Here is a 20,139-nt window from a genome sequence, read left to right as displayed (position 1 = left end):
GCAGCCCCCACCTCTCTCTTGAAGGCCTGGCTGTTTTTGAAGGCAGCAGGAAAATGGAGATGGTCCTTTCCACCAGACTGGGATTTCCCTGCCCACAGGTCTCAAGTTTGATGGCCCTGAGTGTGGGTGAGAGGAAGAGGAGCCCTTGTGCCTGAATTCCCTGGTGGCAGTGCCTATATCCCTGTCCAGTGCTGGCTGTGATGCTTTGGGAACCTGCTGGTGCCAGTTCCTCACACTTGGTGACCTGCCAAGCCTGGAAGAAATAAAGGCTATCCTTGCAAAGCAGCAGCTGGAGTTCAGGGAGATCCCAAAGCCAGCCAAAAATGGTGCCAGCAAGGCCAGCCCTGGCCAGGGACCTGCTGGAGTGGCCCAGGTGGCAGAAGCCAGCATGGTGACAGTGGTTGGAGGAATGAAGCAAGCCCTACCTGAGCCACATGGATGAGAGACTCAGCTCCCTGATGGCTCCATTTGGGCTGCCCTGCAGTAGCTCCTTCCTGCCCTCAGTGGGCACCTTGGGTTACACATCTGGCAAGGAGCATTAGCTGGTCATGTCATAGTCTGAGCAGGGAGATCATTTGAACACCTCCTTGGATGTATTTACAGTTTGTAAAACTCAGCCATGAGAGAGAGAGAGATTTTGAAGCCAGATCCCCTAGAGCCCTCTGAGTTGATGGGAAAGACAGCAAATAACCAAATCCACCTTCCTGACCCAATCATCCCTACCCCGTGGACTGGAAGCTGCTCCCTTTAAATTTGGCAGAGACAAACAGCTGCAGCCCTAATTGGTGCATTTGCTGCATCAGGTGTTGCTGCTCTGCCTCTCCCCTGGCTTCTGCAGATCCTCAGCTCCCGGTAGGTGCTGTGCCTTTTCCTTTTTTCCTCATTTATTCACAGTAGTAAATGCAGAGGAATCCAGAAATGGCTCAGGTTTCTAGGTCACTCTGCTGCTGTGTTTGTTACAAGGTTCCCTGATGTATGTGCTGCTGCAGCAGCAGCACTGGGGCAGAAGGGGCTCAAGGGAGCAGTGTGGGAGGCACGTCCCCCCAGGGAGGGCAGCAGAAAGGAGCTGTGTGGAGAGCACTGAGGCATCACTTCAGCACTGGCTGTTTTATCCTCAGCCTCAGGAACTGGGGCAGCTCTCCCTGGGGACCTTTCCAGCTCTCCTTTCCAGCTGGGGCTGCCTGCATCCATCCTATTTATAGCTGCTGTCTTTGCAGATGTGGTTTCCATTAACAAGCAGTATCTGAAGCTGCCCGGTGGCTTTGTGGGCTGAGGTGTATCTGATTGACCAGATCCCCTTGGGGCAGAAAGACACAGGCACTGTCAGCCCCACGGGGCTTTGTAACAGGCACCACAAGCTCCACTGCACCCTCAGGGGTCTGGTATCTTCTGAAGGGTGGCACTGCTGTTCCTCTGCTGGGGGAATGGAAAGTTGAGGATATCTTTGGGATCACCAATTTGATCCCTCTTCTCATCCTCTGGACCTGCCAGCTTTGGCTGGGTGCAACAGGCAGCCTTTGTCTGGCTTTGGATGCCCCTGGTACTCCCTGAATATGGCATGTGCTCTGGCTCAATGAATTAATGACAATTTATTTGATTTTAGCTATTTGCAGCTGGTCAGGCAGGACTCAGTGTCTCAGGGTGCCCCATAGCACCTGCACGGGGAGCAGACAGGCAGGGATTTAGGCTTGCTCACTGCTGCCAGGTGAGGTTTGTGGGCATGGGACAGAGCTGGCACCTGGTGACAATGTGGTGGGTGCCTGGGCTCAGGCCTGCTGCAAAACACTCCTGACTAAAACCACTTTGGAAGCTGTGTGGTCTGGGGCAGAGGGCTTTATCTCAGATAAAAGGGGCCAGCATGGAGCAGAGACTGTCTGTGACAGACCTGGGCTGTGTAGGTCCAGGACAGAGGGACAGCAGTGCAGGTAGCCTGGCAAAGGGCTGCACAGTGTCCTGCTGCTCGTGCATATCCAAGCACAGGGCTGGCAGGCAGCACTGAGCCATAGGGGCTGTATTTGCCTCAAACCAGTGTGCCACAGGGGGCCAGTGCAGTGCTGTGGCAAACCTTCAGTGCCCAGCACAGCCACGATTGGCACTCGTCTCCTCTTGAGCCACTGCTCTGTGGGGCAGCCATGTGCTTTGCCTGGGCTGCAGGCAGCCTCCCACAGGAACGGCAGGTGCCCAGTGGAGCAGGCTGCACACCACCTACCAGCCCTGCCCTGCACACACAGCCAGCCAGGGCAGCTGCCACCACCTGCAACTCAGGGCAAACGGGGACACACAGCCCCTTCTGCTTCTTTTCTTCTGCATGAGGATCTCTAACCACTTTGATCTAAACTGTACCAGGCAAAGGCAGTAGGGGAGAACCATGTTACTGTTCCTGCAGCCACCTCTGGAGTATTCAACAGTGAACTGAGGCAAAGGTGCACAGGAAAACATCTTAGGAGACTGATACTACCAGGGGATTACACCTCCCAAGGTATCTAAGTGTGATTAAGGACCTACATGGCAGCACGAGTGATGCACTGTCACATGCAGCACACAGTAAGAGGACGGCAGGGCAGGCTCTGCTGTTTTCTCCCTGTAAGGGTGCAGGTGCATGCACATTCCTGGGGAACAAGGGCTCGGCCTTCTCCCCTGTCTGGGTCAGGGCTGTGTGGGGTGGCAGAGCTCTGATTCAGGGCACACAGGAGGCAGGAGTGGTCAGGGCTGAACTCTGCTCCACAGGGAACTGCACTCCTGGCCGTGGGCAGGATGGGGTCACCCAGCCCCTCCACCTCCCCCAGCCCAGCACAACACACAGACACTAGGCAGTGACTGTTTTATTTCAAAGTAAAACAAAGGTATCTTTTATTCCTTCCAGAGCTGTGACATTCAGCTTGGCCATAGCATGTCTGTGCTCAGACTGGCTCCTTGTGTGTGTTTACTCAGAGCACATCTGTACAGGGCAAACCAAAAGCAGGAGATATTTCATAACTTGGCTGAGTCTCACCTCTGGTAAAGAAATCCCAACCAAACAGGATGGCTTGGTTCCTTGCACAGCACATGCTGCCAAGCAGACAGGCTCTATAGAAAAATCTAAAAACAAAATGCACTTTCAGGCATTCCACATCAACTTTTCCCCTAATTTTGCTGGGAATGCGTTTTGGCTCCAAGTGTAGCACTCCCATCTCCCTTCACAGCTCTGCAGCTGCTGAAGCAGAGTTAGAGGGCATCAAGGATGTTGTCGATTTTGGAGACCAGGTCCTGGCGCTTGTTGGAATGCATCTTCTCGTTCTCGATGTACGTGTCCTTCTTGAGCTTGCCTGCCACCAGCCGCTCCGCCTCCACCGACGACTTCAGCACCAGCTCCTTCACTTGGCCATCCAGCTTCTGAATCTCACTTACCTGGCAGGGACACAAACCGAGGGAGTATTAGAGACAAAACAGAACAAAACAACCCCCACAGTGAAGCTGGAATAGAAGAGATGGCAGATGATAGCACTGACTTCATCTTCTACTAAGCAGAAACATCTCCAATCCCTGAATGTTGCTTCCTGAACCATCACATTAGGAGGAATATTCCATGAAGGGATAACTAAGGAGTGCAGATAAAAGAGCCTCCAAGGACCCAGGAGCCAGGCAAGAGACTGTTAAAGAGTATTAAATGATGGATTTTAAAGGCTTCAAGCTAAATCACAGCTCTGACAGCTGAAAGCTGTGTCCCTACAGTTAATGTTCATGGGGTGTGAGTGGTAGGTCTGCAATGACAGAGCTACTCTTTGAGTTAAATAACAGATTAACCAAGGTGGCTATTAGCAAAATGGATCTTAGAGACTAAAGTGTCCCTCACTCGGGGTTAAGTGGCTGTTTCAGGTAAGTGTTAAAATACACTGAAGGGAAGGACAGTGGGTGTGTGCTCATTGTGCCATGGCTTTCAACATGAGAGAGCAAAACACCCCCAGAGGAGCATCATGTTACCAAAATTCTGTCAGCACCAAATGTAAATGTGCAAGAAAATAAGAGATGAGGGAGAAGATTTTGGGTTGACTGGTGTGAGTAGTAGAGTCAGAACTGTTAATCTGTTGACAGTTTCCATTTTTTGCTTAAGTGTCACTGCCATGAGCTCGATGAGAAGCATCAGGATTGTGTTACAAAAGCATTAACCTGTACAAATGCAGCTGGTTCAAGGACTGCTTAAGAAACAGCACAAGCAGCTGTTTACCAGCAACACCTACATGGCTGCATAAATGAGATTACTGCAAAAACAACAGTTTTCACACAACCTTGCAGAGATCAAGCCATTTTCAGATTAAACAAACCCAACATAGACTGGCTGCAGACACCCCCAATTAAAACTCCTGTAGAATACTTGACAGAGCCAAGAACAGGAGAGCTTATAAAATAAATTTTAATTTCTTACTTTATCACATAAGTCAGAGCCTTCTGTCTTCAGTTTCGACTGCAGTGAGGCTATTTCACTTGTCAGGGCCTTGTGCTCCATCTCCAAAGACTTTTTGCCACTGTTGAGGGTGGAGATGTCCCGTGACTGCTTGTATTTATTCACTGCTTCATCAAAGTGACGGTACAGCCCAAGCCTCTTGTTCACCAGGGTAAGCACCTGCTCTGTGATGCAGGCAACCTTCATCCTGGCTTCAGCAGCTGGATCCTGCACGAGGACAGGAGGGAAGATCAAAGCAGTCATATCTGTGACCTGCATCAAGCCATGCCTGCAATCTGCCACAGGACTGTTACAAAAATTGTTCCCTCTCCAATTAAGTCAAATGACAGTAATTAGGTGAATGGTGCAAGTGCTGATTAGGGGAAACACCTTTCAGCACTCAGTCCAGCGCAAGAAATAATTTAACAGTGAAAACACTGCAGAGGGAGAACTGCAGACATCCCTTCTCAGGGGGATTCCTTTTTACGTAGCAATCAAAACTCTAGTTAGCTTTATGACACCAGATCAGCCCTACAGGAGTACCAGTGCTCAGGCTGAACAAAAACAGGACTTCAAACAACCAGTAAAACTTTGGAATGGCAGGAACATTCAGCGAGAATTACTGGTATGGAAAATCACCATCCAACAGCTGAGAAATCTGCTTATATTCCCACAGGGCTCTTCATCATACAGACCTTGGTGATGGAGAAATCCAGCCTGACATAGACAATCACAGTGAAGAACAAGATGTAAAAGGCTCCAACTACCAAGAGAGGCTCTTGCAGCATCAGGATTTTGTTGAAGGTGTAATGAACCTGTAAGAGAAGATCCAAACACTGAGCAGTGCCCTGTGTTACTGCAGGGTTTACACCCCTCCTCAGGCAGCAGCAGAACCACCCAAGCAGTCCAGTCAGTGTTTATTTCTTAGGTGTTTTGACCGAGCTGCTGAATTCAGAGGAGGCACAACTGCTCCAAGGCCACACTCACCACAATGTCCTGGATGTGCTGCTCCACCAGGTTGCTCTTGTGTGCCACAATAACAGGACGTCCAAAAGTGTCCAGGTATGTGTAGTGAAGCTCGTCCGAGGCACGATTGATTTCATAGGGGCTGTCCACATGGATATTCCTGTGGGTAAAACCAGACAGTCCCATATAACTCTGTGGTGTTTGAGATGATGTAACCCAAGACTCGTCTGGGCAGTTGTAGCCTCTAGCACAATGAAAATTAAGCAGTTTAAACAATGCTCTACAAGGAAGCAAAGCTGTGTTCCAAGATCTCCTCCACATGCACAGTCACGGTTTTGATTCACTGTCCCCAGGCCATTAGAGCAGACTGGAGAAGTGCCACCAACACAGCACTGTCTGCATTAACAAGCCAGGAGGAATCACACTTACTTGGCTCCTTCTGGCAGGACAATCTTGACAGTCAAAGAGTCTGTAACTTGCTCATCAAACACATGGTCAACAAACCTCATCTTCAGGGCATACTGATCACCTAAAAGTGCAGAGCAGAGAGTGGTTACAGTTCCTCAGAGAACAAGGGACAGCCTTGAAACTTAGCTCCCACCCAGGGTAGGAGCAGAATTTGTACGGATAATTGTGCAGCAGGGGGCACTAGCTCACTCAGATATATTTTAACCAGATGTCTACAAAAACCTGAAGCAAGCACAAAAAAGGTGGATTTGCATATTCTAGAAAAAATAGCTGGCAACTGTTGTTGCTAAGCTGTGTACCACAGCCTTCAATTCTTTTCTGTACAGCAACTACCTTTAAACACAAAGAAGGATGTTTTTTATTCCCTTCCCCCTCAGCCACCCACCAAGATTGTAGAGGTATTCGTAGCTTGGCAGGTTGTAGCCAATGATGTAATGGGTTTTCCAGCCCCCAAAAAGCGGGAATCGGGGACGGATCTCCATCTCCACAGAATCATCCAGGACAAGAAGGTGGCTGGTGGAGATGTTCCCAATTTCATCTCTGTAATAAACGTCCTGAGCAGCAGCTGGGAGAATGGTCTGTATGGAGAGAAGCAGCAGTGAGGGAGTTACTTCCAGGGAAACTGGCAGAACCAATAAAGGCTGGTAAGCATTGAGAAACTGTGCTCACACATGAGACATGACAAAATGGCCACTCAGCTGCACTGAGTGGTAAAATTGTGCCATTATAACCAATCCCACAAGTGGCTGCCAGCCCTAAAATCACTTGGCGTCCAAATGAATGTGCTTTCTCCAGCTGAGTTTCAAACTCTCCAGACAGCAAGGGATCATCATGCCCACCAGGACAGCAATTCCCTTTTCACTCCAGCTTGCTGCCCTAGCTGACTGGACTTGCTAGCTTTACACTCAGCAAAATGAGATTTCTGTTTGGCTGCACCACCCCAGAGAATTACAACAATCAATCCTGAAGGCTACAAGCAGTGAGAAAGGTTTTAGTTCAGATGAGAACACATAATACTTTTTACATCTGGCTAGCAGAGCCACAGCTTTAATTCTTGTTGAGTGCTTTGTGAGCAAGGAATGAATGGGTGAGTTTCCAACTAATACTGTTCAACATGAGGAGGAAATGACAGAGAAGCAACTCTGAAAATAAGGGGGTGGGGACAGAATGAATGGTCCTTGCACAGTGGAAAACCCAAAGGAGAGATCTCAATATAGGAGTAAGGGATTTAGAGGGTCCCTGAGATTTGAGGGGTTGAAGTGTGGAAAAACACTACATGCCCTGTTACATGCAGCCTGTTGGACCAGCAAATGCAATAAAGTGTATAACCTCCTAGTGCTGCATCCAAAAGCTATTCCCATCCAGCACAAGCTTTCTCTGAAAACAGACTGGAGTTTTAACATTCCCTTATTACTGGGGTATGGTTACCAAACAAAAGGCAAAGGACAACTGCCATTTTTCTTTTCCTCTGGGGATCTAAGAAAAGGGGAAGCCACAGTTATAAAAATGTATGTGCAAAATGTCAACCTTAAAAGACTTGACAGAAGAGATCCCACTGTCTGGCTGTCTCTGGTAGTCGTATCTGGAGAAAGGCCCTTTCAGCACTGCTCCTGTGTGCTTCAAATCAACAGTCTCTTCAACAGCAATGTTACCCCAGTGAGACACCTCAATGACCCGTGTCATGCTGGTGATGGTCAGGAAGGGACTGTTATTTTCATAGTGCACCTTCAGAGTGTCCTAACGAGGGAAAAAAGATAAAACTGTCAGATCTAAAGTAAGTAGCAAGCCTCCCTGACAATGACTCACTCCATGTGCCACAGAGAACCCTCCTTGGCAGATGCACGTGTTCCTGGCACACAGTTTAACTCACAGCTGGCCTGTGATTTCTACATGAGAGACTCTGCTTCCCACTCACCAGCCTCTGAGACACATCCTCCGTGTCTGGAAGATGCCCTCAGCAGAGCCACAATCCCTTTGCACAGGAATTTACCTGGCTGTAAGGAGGGATGTCCTTGAAGGGGCCGTATTCAATCGTGTCCTCGGTGCGGGAAGGGTTGCCCAGCTTGGTGTAACTCTCCACGTTCCTGGAGGCCAGTTTGACACGGGTTGTTTGGGTCTTGGTGACGTACGGTGAGTAAAAATAGTGATTTCCTTCAAAGACCACAAACTGCTTCTCACTTTGGGTGATGTGGGTGGGATAGGGCTGCAAGACGTGTGTGAAAACCATCTCAACAGAGACACGGACCTTGGCTCCCGCGGCCAAAGGAGAGGGCAGCTTCACCGAGAAGAACTTCCCACTGCAAGGGAGAAGAACAGGTAAGGCAGGTGGGATCTCCCTGGAGACAGCATTCAGGTCCACCCACTGCAACACCCCCTGCAGACAGGTGACCGTCTATCATGTGTGTAATGTGTGATTTGGGCAGGTATTTCACTTGCTCCTCCAAGACACAGAGATGTGCTGTCCCAGCGGGTGTGATTACTGTGCTGGGGAAGCAGCACAGGCTGAACTGTGTCCAGGCACAGTTACAGTCTTTGCTTCACAAAAAACACCTAGTTCCCTTTTGGGAAGAGGATGGTGACATACCCCTTCCTAATCCTGCATTTATAAAGCTTCAGCAAGAGTTTTTTTCCACTCTTCTCCAGATGACAGGAATGATCTGCATCAAATGAAGCATGGGCACAAGTCCGGAAGACAAATCACAAACATCTTAAGTACTTGTTCCCACAAAGTCTGCTCATTCTCAGATTTTTGCCCACAGGATCTGAAATTAAGGAATGCCCAGAGTGGGAGCAAGGTTTTGGACTGGACAGACCAAGGTGATGCCAGGAGCAAACATACTGCATGTCATGCCTGGTGGCCCAAGGGCAGGATCACATGAGACATCCAGCCATGTCAGAAGCCAAGGTCTGCCCTGGCACCTTAACTCCACAGCCACTGTACTCCTCAAACCCAGCTGCACTGTGCTTCTGAGTCACTTTACAGGCACCACTCACCTCTCAGCTCTCATGGCTCAGAAAACACCTGCCTGCAGCACCTACATAATATTCCAAGCTTGGCAGCACAGAGCCTGATGCAAACAGCAGCATCCTCTCCCCTGGCAGCAGGAAGAGCCTGCACTGGGGGCCATGGTACCCAGCTCTCTGTGGTGTTCTACACACCACCACAGGGCACTAAACTCCCTGTAGTCACCACTGTCACCCCCCTGAGAGCTCAGAATGGAGGAAAGGGTAAGAGCATGACCAAATACTTCTCTCACCTGGTGTCCCAGGGGGCCAGGGCATTAGTCAAGGCACTGAGTACAAGAGACTGAGCACAGCTAAGGAAGATAACTGGTCGTGATCTCCAGGTATGTGGAACTGGGAGAGTATCTCAGCTTCATTGTGAGGACAATTATGAACCCCCCATGCACAACTCTAGGTATTCACCTTAGAGGGTGATACTCACCTTTTGCCCTTAACTTTGGTCTCTTTCACTTCCAAGGCATTCTCCTCCTCTTCCTCACCTTTCACCTGTTCCCAAGCAACATGCAGGATCAGTGTGCTGTGTGTTGCCATGTTCCCACAGCCTGGTTCCCAAGCCAGCACATTAGTAGTACAAATGAGAATATTGATCAAAAGCTTTTGTGATTTCCCTTGTGACTGGGGCGTGAGGCCATGGGGAATATGGCTTCACCTGCCAAGGTACACTGCACAACTCTGCATACAGCCACACTACAGAGCACTGTATGCCCCTCTCTCTGCTGTATGTAGTTTATCTGAAGTGACAATACCTCTAGGGCTAGGCCAGAAGCATTGTCCTATTGCTCCTCCGACCCTCCTGTGGGTAATGGCCGGGCTCCCGTCCCGGGGCTGCCTGGGGCTGCCACCCTGCTCCGTCCGTGCCGACCCTGCCCAGCCGTGTCGGTGCGAATCGCCCCCGATCGCCCGGCACCCGCGGCACACCCCCGGCCCACTGCCGGCGGCTGCGGGACCCGGGAGCGCCGCCGGGGGCCCGCCAGTGCCGACGTGTCCCTGCGGGCGGGCGCAGCGCCCGCGGGCCCCGGGCGCTCCGTGCGCGCTCCGTGCGCGCTCCCCGCTCACCTGCACGCCCAGGTGGGCCAGCCGCGGCTCCAGCCCGGGCTCCAGCGCCAGCAGGAAGCTGGAGGCGGCCGCGCCGCCCGGCGCGTTGGCGAGGCTGAGCTCGGCCGAGATCTTGGCCAGGTGCGTGCTGAGGTCCAGCGAGCGCCGCACCTCCTCCAGCACCAGATCGGCGCTGGCGCCGGCGGCCGCCAGGCAGAGGAGCAGCAGGCGGCACGGCAGCCCCGCCATGGCCGGCACACCGCGCGGGGAGGGCACAAGATGGCGGCGCCCGCGCTGTACGGGCACGGCACAAGATGGCGGCGCCCGCTGGGGGAGGAGGCGCGCGATGGCGGCGCCCACCGGCGCTGGAGGCCCGGCCCCCTGCTCCCCGCCTTCCGCGGTGCCCGAGGAGAGAAGCTGGGCGGGCTCTTCCACACTCCCGGGAGTGGTTTCGGCTTCGCGCAGTTCCGGCGCTTCCCCGTGCCCCGCTGTATCGGCGGGCTTGGGTGTTCCCACTGTGCGCTGCGCCCCTGCCCTCGCTGAGCTCCCAGGCCTGGGCAGGCCTCGGGGCCGGTCAAGCGCTGCTTGTTTGGCCCTGCTGGGCTTTCCCACTTCTTTTTCTGTAACAAATATTACAGGATGCTCATGGCTTTCAGGTGCTCCTCAGCCTCGTCTCCTGCCACGGCACAAAGCAGCTCTGTTTCTCCATGTTTTTAGCAGTGGCCGGTTCCTGTCAGGGCTTCCAGGGGCCAGAGGTGTCCGTCCTGTGTTTGGCATAGGGATGGGAAGGCACTGGGAAGTGTTGGGCACAGGACGGCCCGGAGGAGCTGTCAGTGTGGATGGCACTGGGATGTGGCACTGGGCACTGCAAAGTGATGGACTTTGGTGTTTTTGATCATGCTGTTGAATTAAAGAGCCTCATATTGGGATAGTTCATCTCGCTGGCCTAGCACACATTGTTGCTCTGGAAGGTGAGGTTTAACACAAATAGAGTTAAGATGAACCCAAATTTTCTGCTTAAAAAACCACAGATAATTGACAGCTAGAGGATGCCAGAGTAGAAGTGCTGCAGGTATCCAAGGCATGGTAAGCAGCCCTGCACTGCTTAAGGCAGCTGGGAAAGGAAAATGTTAGTGGTGTGACACATGACTGGGGAAGAGGTGATTGACACTTTATTCTCAAACATCTAAGGCAGATAAAAGCAAGGAACGGATGTTGTCTGCTGTGACTGCCAGAGCAGTCTGTGAGCCCTGTGGGACAACAGACCTTTCATGTTTGCATAATGTGATCCAGGACTCAGTCTTTCTTTAAGATCCTAATACGAGTCACAGAGATAGTTCTTTGATTTGGCCTGAGATTGCCAAGTATCGGAAGAGGATTTCCTAAATTATGTGTTTGGATATGGAGTCAAATAGTCCCTTGGCAAAGGCTAAATAGAATGGGATGTCTCCTGGTGTGCTATGTTCAAAACAGCATAATTTCTCAGCTAGCCTTCCTTTTCTTCCCTTACCACCCCCCCACCCCCAAATTCCTGTCATGGAAATTTTCTTGGCAAATTACTTCAATTTCCCTTTGATTTATGAAGGTAAATACATAAATGCCTGTGAATTTGGCAAGTCGCCCTGTAAGCATATCCTAGCACAAGCAGGTAGTTTTGTCACCGTGTTTCGGTGATAGTGGTGTTCTCTTCCAGCAGCACAGCAGGAGGTGCCTGCAGGGGTGGGTTCCACCTCCTCAGCCTCATGTTTCCAGCCAGGGAAATATTCCAAGTCCCTCTGCTCTCCAGGAAAAGCCTGTTTATCTTGGCCTTCTCCAAAGAGCTGGGCTTTGGGGCCTGGAGCTGGGTAGGCATGTTCAGGGGGAAGCAGCCATGAAACATGAGAGGCTGAGCAGAACAGCCACCTCCAATTAAAGGCTGGCCAGCAGTGCTGCATCTGGGGACTCCTCCCGTTGTCCTGCTTGGGTGTGCAAGTTCCTCTGCTGGGAATGGCTGTCACTGTCCTTCCATGTGCCACACGGAATAAATGAACTCCAGTCAGTCTCTTTAATAACACATGCAGCTCTCATTTCCCTCTCTCCCTTAGGGCAATTTCTCCTGGTAAAGGGAGGGAAAGAAATAAATGCATATGTCCCTTATGTCTGGAAATAATTGGGCTTCAGCTGTCCCAAGCCAAATTTTTCTCTTCAATGGGTTCATCCCAGAGGCTGGATTTGACCTTGCTGGTAAATGCCAGTTTCAATATGTGACCCATCCCAGACCCTGGTGAGCTCTGAAGCAGTGTTGTACACTAACCCTGTGTTTGGATCCATTTCTAATTGTGATAATTGAGTCATGCTGAGCCTGTGCATCATCTGTTTCACGACTTCAGCTCTACCACACAGACTAAATTTGTCTTTGGTTGAGAAGGTGCTGCCTTTGGGCTTTTTCAAGGCTGAGTTTGGCTCTGCAGGCCCTTCCTGCCACTGCCCTGTGAGCAGTGCCCGGCAGTTTTCATGCATGGGGTCAGTCACAGCTGCTGGTGGCCCCTGGCTGGCTGTGATGGTGGCAGGGACAGCTCCAGGGATAGCTCTGGGGACAGCTTGGGGACAGCTTGCAGGCTGTTGTTCAGCAGGGAGAGGGTGCAGTGCCTGTGTGAGTATCTGGCTACCCAGGCCTGGTGCCAAGTAACAGAGAGAGACAGGTGTTCAGAACTGCTTTTTCTCTCTCTCTATGTTTTTTTGTTTGTTTGTTTTTGTTCTCTCATTGCAAGGAATGTCCCCGTCCAGCAGTAACACCCCAGAGAGCTGCAGGTCAGGAAGCAGCATGGCAGAGGTGACCAGCCCCTGCTGCCATCCAGGCACTGGCACAGTGCCCCAGCTCCCCGTGTGCTGTGGGGAGGGTGTGCCAGCCCAGGGCTCGGAGCAGTGGGAGGATGGAGCCATCTGCCAGGGCTGAGGGACATCGTGGTGTAATGAATGCCTCTGGCAGGATCGGCCACGAACAGCACCACACCCCAGGAAAGGCCCTGTGCTGCTGTGTTTGTACAGGGCTGGTGCCAAACTCAGAGCTGTGTCATCTGTCAGAGCAATTTGTTCTCAAGGAGGGAAGGAGAAGTTGTTTTCTAGAAGGAGCTGTTGGCTGTGACCACAGAAGCACCCTGAAGGCTGTAGCAGCAGGGAAGAGGATTTACTCTGCTGTGATCCTCATGCCAGTGGGGAGCGTGCACCAGGAATGTGCAGGGACCAGGATACAAAGTGCTGCTCTCTGAGGAGCCCAGGTCAGGGACAGAAGAGAGTAAACAGGGTTGGGTATGTGTAGCAGAAGTCATCCTGGCAACGCCTTGAAAATTTTAATATAAATCTATCAGTGATCCTGGAAAAAAAACTTCCTGCTTCAGATTTTATTGGTGTTTTACCGTTTAACCCTGTGTATGTAAAATCAGCCTTTGGCTGCCAGTGAAAGGCAGAGGGCATTTCTCTCTCTTTATTCAGTCCTGAGCAAGGTGTTGGCAGTTGCCAGCCATGAGAGCACAGGTATGAGGTGGCTGAGTGATGGCAGAGTTTGCTTAGCCTTGCTAAGGCCCTCAAAAAGCAGCTGGAGAAAAAGAAGAACAACATTCTTCCAGTTTCATTATTTTTACAACCTCATTTTTCAGCTTGTCAGCACAATTCACACTGAGCCTCTGCCAAGCAAAACACACCATTATTCTTATTTGGGGTTTGCCTGTGATTTCCATGGAATGGTGGACTTAGGGGGCTGGCTGGAGCTTGGTTCCTACTCTTTGTTTAGCTGGAAACACATTATGCCTTCGCAGAGAAAGTGGTGATGGGGCACTGTCAGTCTGGGGGCTGCTCCTCCGGATTTTTTCAATTTAGTTATCTGCAGTAGCCCCTCCCACCCCACTGCTTATAGTGTTCACCTTTCTTTAAAACAATTTTTTTCCTGGTTAAAAAAAAAAAAAATCTGTTCTCTCCTTGTCAGACCACAAGACTCGGGAAAAAATAATGAAAAAACCTGCCTGGACAAAGCATTGGAAACACAGAGGGAAAATCTCCTGGGAGCATGTGGGAGAGCAGCTGTGAGTCCTGCAAGGGGTGAGACTACTGTGTGATGGGTGTTGTTGAATTAAGAAAAAATGTGTGGAAAAGGGGATGCTTCATCACTTTAAAAAGTACTTTTAACCCTTCTTAAAGCTTACTAAGAATGTAACTGAAATAGCCATAGCCAGGCACCAGCATGCTGTGAATGAAAAAAATCTGTTACACGTGTACAGTTAAAATGCAAAACCTGAGCAAGGTATGTGGTCCACACAAGGAAAGCTGCCTTGGGCTGGGTGGCTCTGGATTTTGTCACAGGATCAGAGCATGTTTTGGATAGAGGCAACAGTGCTGTTTCAACTATATTTTAAAAATGAGAGTGTGATCAGGGCTGCCACTCAAGTACTTCACAGTTCATATAGCACCTGGCTACACCCACAGCTGGAAAATGCCTTTGCTGGACTGGCATCTGCAAAGCCAGAGGAGGAGAGAGGAGGGCAAAGTGCCTTTCTTGGAAAAGACAGGGGCTGGGAACCAAGGAGGCAGGGAACCTGCTGTCCTGCCAGGCTCCAGAGGGGCAGGCTGGCTGTGGGCAGAGGGGAGACCCGCTGGCTCCTGGGGCAGCAGCTGAATCTCACCCTTGTGCTGCAGATAACAAATCCTTGCACCTCTCCCTCTGCTTGTTTGCCCCAGGGCTGCAACGTCCCAGGGCCAGATGGAGGCAACAGCAGCCGCGTTTTGCCGAAATCCCAGAGATAAACACATTGAAAGAGCCCGCAGCAGAGCCAAGGGAGGAGCGCCTGAGAGGCGGCTGCTGAGATCCCTGGCCTGCGCTGGCGTGCCGCGGTCTACAGGCAGCGGCGACACTTCTGCCCCGTCCAGCCTGGGCGATGGAGCCGGTTCCCAGCTGTGAGGGGCGACAAAGAGCCTCCCCTGCGCCCTGGCCACGTCCACGTCCGTGTCCCCTGGGCCGTGTCCCCTGGGCCGTGTCCCCTGGGCCGTGTCCCCTCAGCCGTGTCCCCTGGGCCGTGTCCCCTCAGCCGTGTCCCCTCAGCCGCGCCCCCGCCATGCCTGCGCGCCGCCGCCAGGGGGCGCCCGTGGCGCGCCGGAGGGGCGGTGCCGCGGGGCGCGGCCGGGAGGCCCCGCCCCCCAGCCTCGGTCCCGCCCCAGCCCCGCCCCTGTCCCTGAGGCCTCACCATGGCCGCCACAGCGCACGGGGCCGACAGGAGCCCGCAGCATCCCGCAGCAGCCCCGCTGGGGCGGTGTGCCATGGGCAAGAGCCGCCCGCACCTGCGGGGCAGCGGGCATCTGCGGGGATCTGCAGGTTTCATCGTGCCTGCCAGGCTCTGGGGCGGGCGGTGCGGCTGCTGGGGTGGTTTGTCCCCGGGGTGAGGGGAAGGCTGTGCAGTGATGCAGTGCCCGGGTGTCACTGCCGTGGGATTTAGGGCCCATCTCTCCGATAAGGGCTGGTGCATTTTTCCGTCTGACCTTTAATGCCCGGCATATGTGGTGCAGCACCGACCTGAGAACAGCACAGTTCTGTGGCCCGTCCGGCCTCAGGTCTGGCAAGGAATTGTCACTGGCCACTCTGCACAATAAAGGAGTTGCCGTCTTCACATGGAGCAACTCCTCCTCCTCAGCTGGTTTTTGGAAAGGGAAGCACATGCTGGTGTATCTACCCAGCAGCCTGTTGTTCACAGAGAGTTGAAACCTGGATTTTAAAGCTTCAGTTTTGCAGGATGTGCCACACACAGCAGGAAGCTGAGGGTCCTGCTGACAGCAAACAAGAGGGGGTCACTTACAGATTGGCAGTTCTTTTGCTCCCTCCAAGAGCCCTGAGTTCAAGCAGAAAGATGATGCAGATTTCTCACCAGGTTACTAAATTTTTGAATCTGCTGGCAGGGACCTTCCTGGCTCCTGTTCTGTGAAGTGTCAGCTGGGATTTCCATTTCTCCAGCACAGGCACCCCTGAGCCCCTGCCTGGCTGGACCAAAACCTCTGACCCAAGCCCAGCTGTTCACGGACCCTGGCATGTGTGGATGTGGTGGTCAGCAGTGGCCCCTTCCCAAGAGACAGCCTCAGCATGCCCTGCCAGATGGATGGTGGTGATTCCTTCCCATCACAGGTCTCCCAAAGAGAGGGAGCATTAACCCCTGGTGAACAGCACTGGTCTGCAGCAGTGTATGCAGTCACTTTCCTGAGAAGAAAAACATTAATGATCAAGGAAAAAAGAAATGTGAGGATATTTTGATAACTTCTTCTTATTTATTTCTCTGAAGGCCTTGGGCTGCCCACACAAAGCTCTCCTGCCTGCCTGCTAAGAAATGTTTGATAAGACATTTGTGTTGTTTGTCCCTGAGTCAGCGAAGTGATCCACTCCAACAGAAAGGATGGCAGCCAGTGGCTCACTTAACCCCACACGGGTCACCCAGAAAGCAGCTAAAAGGCAGCCTTAGCCCCCAGAAGGCCAGCCTGACAAACACCTCTGATGTTGGTTGCAGTCTGAAGCAACTGGGCAGAATAGCTGTTCCTCAGGCAGGCATTGTGCTGGGATAGGTGGGATAATGCATTTTCTGTAGCCTCATTGCTCACAGGCTGGATGAGAACTTCACTGAAGAGGACAAACCCAGAGAGATCCTGTTTATCTAAACAAAGTAAGAGGTGCTGATTTCTATTTGCCAGAAATTTAGGCATTGATATGGAACCAGCCCTGAGTGCTGGAACAGAATAACTGGAGAGCTGTAACACCCACTTAGAAGCATTTCAGTTTAGGATCGTGCTTTGCTAGGCATACTTTCAATTTGGTGGCTCAGAGATTTGCAAACAGTGAGTCATAACTCCCTGGGGTCAGAAATGCAGCTGCTGAGATAGCAGGCATTGAAAAGTGTTGTCCAAGATAAAAGCAAAGCAAACCTCACTGCCCACACACCCTTATCCTTCAAGGCTGAGTATCTTTGTCACAGTCTTTGAAAACATGCACTCAAAATTATTCCAGCTTCTTGTGGTTACCATTGATACAGGATTTGCTTCTCCTTTTAGAGCAGACAAGAGGGCATTGCGAAAATCTGTCACTTGAAAAGAGCTGAAGCAGATAGATCTGAAGCTAACATGCAGCACGCTGTGCCTTGCCTGGCGTTCGAGGTGGGAGTCCTGCTGTGGGGCACCTCTGTGTCCTTCCCATGGAGGGTCCAGAGGAACTTCCTAGGCCTCTGCAGACAACCCCTGTCTCCTGGGATCCAGGATGGACCTGCAGGCCAGAGAGTGTGCTGCCTTGCAGCCAGTTTGGTTCCTACCCACTGAGAGCTGTCTTTGGGACATCTTTTGGCACTGACTCATTGTTAAGGAAGAAGCAACATGCAAGTCACCTGTCCCACAAAGTGTCCCACTCACAGAGGTCATGTGGCTCCAGGCTCCTGTCCCATGACTCAGTCTGGGTGCAACAAGAGCATGACATGGCCACCTTTGTCACAAAATGCCTGGATGCAGAGCTCACGTGGCTGGTGCACCCCATGCAGAGAAGAGCAGTGGCACCTGCAAAGCGCCCCAGGCCCTGCCAGCCTGTCCTGCCCGCCCTCATGGCTTAAAAGCCACTAATGGCATGAGCTGAGAGCTCTCAGGGTCACCAGATCTTCACTGTGCTTGGTAAGTGACAGTTCATAGAGCCTCCTGCTTTGGTAACACACTCCTCATACAAAACCTTGATCGCTGAAGCAAGGCCAGTTGTGCAAAAGCCTGTGCAGTTCTGTGCTGACTGTTCACCTCTCCCTGTACCTATTTTTATACCATCCCTATGGTTTGAAAAGCCTTTCAGAAATGTCTGTGTTTAGAGGGACACGGATCTGACAAAGAAACTGACTCACTCTGGCCTCAGGGAAGTTACTTCACTCTCTGGATCATCTTCTCCAATTGAGTATGAGAACAGTCATGAAATTACCTGGCATACCTCCCAATGCAGCTGTAAAAAAATAATTATCTGGTATTTTGGACTGGCTGTAAAAGTGGGAAGGAAGATGGTGGTGGTGTTGAAGGACCTCTGTAGATGGGGAGGCAGGGCAGCTGGGAGACCTGCAGGAGGCCCAGGTGATTGTCACTATTTGTGTGACAGCCTCATGGGTTTATGGTTATAAACAGTGTGTGGATGCCTCTCTGGCCCCAAGCACAAAGTCTGGGTCACAGAAACATCCCTTCCCCTGTGACTTTTCCATGGGCTTTGGTTTCCCCCAGTCTAGGCCCAGATAACTACAGTAAGCACAAAGCCATGTGGTGCCCACCTTCCAGCATGGCCAGCAGCACGGGCTTGTTTCTCCCTGCCTGTCTTGCCAGGGCCAACACAGAGACTTGTCTAAGGATATCCCCTTGCCCAGTGTGCTGTCCACAGCCTCTGCAGGAGGCTGACTCAAAGGCAGAGCAGGTGTTTGCACCTTCTCATCTCAGGGAGTGTGCTAGCTTTGCCACCTCCCAGTACCAAAGAGATGACAACTCTGCAGTGCTTTTGGGGCTGTTGGTATTGGACAGGGGGAAGCTGTCAAAAGAGTCCAGAGCCACTTCTTTTATGTGTCTCTTGTGTCTGGTGTGAGGGGGCTTGGCACAATCGGGTTTTGCATCACTGCAGGTCAGCCCCACCCTCTCTGGGGGGCTCAGGTTTCAATGGCTGCATTCAGACCTGTACCAGTGCTTTAAGATGTTCATCCTGCAGCAGATGCATTTTCTGAGTGAGCACAGACATAATCCCTGCACTGTGTTCAGTGTCCTCTGCACTGGAGGTCTGCCATGAGGTAGTGACTGCAGTTGCTTCCTGCAGTTGGTATCTGGTGATCAAGTCCTGTCCAGAGCCACCTTTTTGTTTTCATATGATGCTGCTATATGACTTGGAAACCATCAGAGGATTGCAAAGGTGAAAGCATTAGTAGATTACCAGAACAGTATTTGTATTTCAGGCAGGGATTAGGGGACAGTGCAGGCAAAAGACTACATTTCTTGCCAGTGGAAATGCATTGGTGGTCATGCAATAGCAGATTTCTAATGAACAAAATGCCAGCAGAAGCAGGGGGAATCTGCTTTAGACAAGATAAATCAAAACATGACAAAGCTTGCAGTATCAAAGCAACATTTTGTGTATTTACTGCATTTTAGTTCCCTTTTTAATTTTCGTATGTTAGATCATTATAATGATAATTTGAGGAAGCTGCTCTGGAAGGCCAAAAGCGACAAGGGAAAGCCTTGCACAGCCAGCTGAGAGGGGACAGCTACACACAGAAAGCTCTGAGCAGTAGTTTTCACTGAGGCACAGCCACCATAGGCTGGTGCTACATCCTTCAGGGCACAGAGGCAAAGAAAGGCTGTTCCCAGAGATGAGGAGGAGGGGCTGCAGGACTCTGAAGAGCTGAAATATGCTGGACAAATATCAGGGGAATAAGGGGACTCTCCCCAAGGTTTTAATGTCACAGATGGCCGGGGGTGGGGTAGCTGTGTGTCCACAGAAGAGGGTGAATACACTGTGGGGAATCTCAGATGCTCTCAGCTCATGTCTGGGATCTGCAGGTGCCACAGCTGAGGTGATGAACTCCCTGGGCCTCTCTGCAGGTGTCTGTGTACCACTGTTCACTCCATCATCTCAGAAATGAGAAGGGAAAAGGAGGGGGTCTTTGAACCAAGGACAAAAGCAAAGAGGTGGTGTAAGGCATATAATGTTTGATTGTCTCTAATTGGATCAGGAAGATTAGCAAATAGAGATTAGGTGACACAAAAGGAAGAAAATCAAAGTGGGAGACATTCTCACTTCCTGGTTTAGAGGAATGAGTGCATGAAATAGGCTGAGGTTTCTGCACTAGCAAATGTCCAAAGACCTGTTACTGTAACCTCAGAGATCCACCCAGCTGTGTGAATGCCCCTCAAGGACAGAGAATGGATTTCTTCAGGGCAGTGTTAGTGACTGGGAACCATCGGCATTTGGTTTCAAACTGATCTGTTTTTATGGGTTTTCATTGGGGTTTGGCATTTTATAGTTTCCTTCAGAGGCTGCTAAACCTCAGTGTGCTGGGCTGCTCGCTGCAGCACGCTCTGGTGTCCCCAGGGCACGTGTGTTTATTTTGATGGGGAGGGGACAGGGGGGCACGTGGAGAGCCACAGCTCAATACTTCCATTTGCCTCTCCATCCTCCTGCTTTCACTCTGCCACTGTGAATGTAGCTCCCATCCTGGACAGCAGGG

At 51.4% G+C, this 20,139-nt stretch overlaps 1 protein-coding gene across 1 annotated transcript; it reads right to left on the bottom strand.

Annotated features, from left to right (window-relative positions):
- Positions 1–2,806: 2,806 nt before the first annotated feature.
- Positions 2,807–10,213, bottom strand: RPN1 (ribophorin I). The gene is made up of 10 exons (XM_064432694.1): positions 9,935–10,213; positions 9,300–9,364; positions 7,845–8,151; positions 7,382–7,591; positions 6,240–6,432; positions 5,816–5,915; positions 5,408–5,546; positions 5,116–5,235; positions 4,403–4,648; positions 2,807–3,387 (listed from the first exon to the last, which is right to left on the bottom strand). Exons 1-10 carry the CDS (start codon positions 10,160–10,162, stop codon positions 3,205–3,207), a joined length of 1,791 nt encoding a protein of 596 aa, XP_064288764.1. The 5' UTR covers positions 10,163–10,213; the 3' UTR covers positions 2,807–3,204.
- Between the last annotated feature and the right edge of the window lie 9,926 nt (positions 10,214–20,139).

Source organism: Passer domesticus, chromosome 9 (genome assembly GCF_036417665.1).
Source record: "Passer domesticus isolate bPasDom1 chromosome 9, bPasDom1.hap1, whole genome shotgun sequence".
In the NCBI taxonomy this organism is placed as follows: Eukaryota; Metazoa; Chordata; class Aves; order Passeriformes; family Passeridae; genus Passer; species Passer domesticus.
The sequence above is the reverse complement of the archived record's forward strand: the minus strand, read 5'-3'. Positions and strand labels throughout refer to the sequence as shown.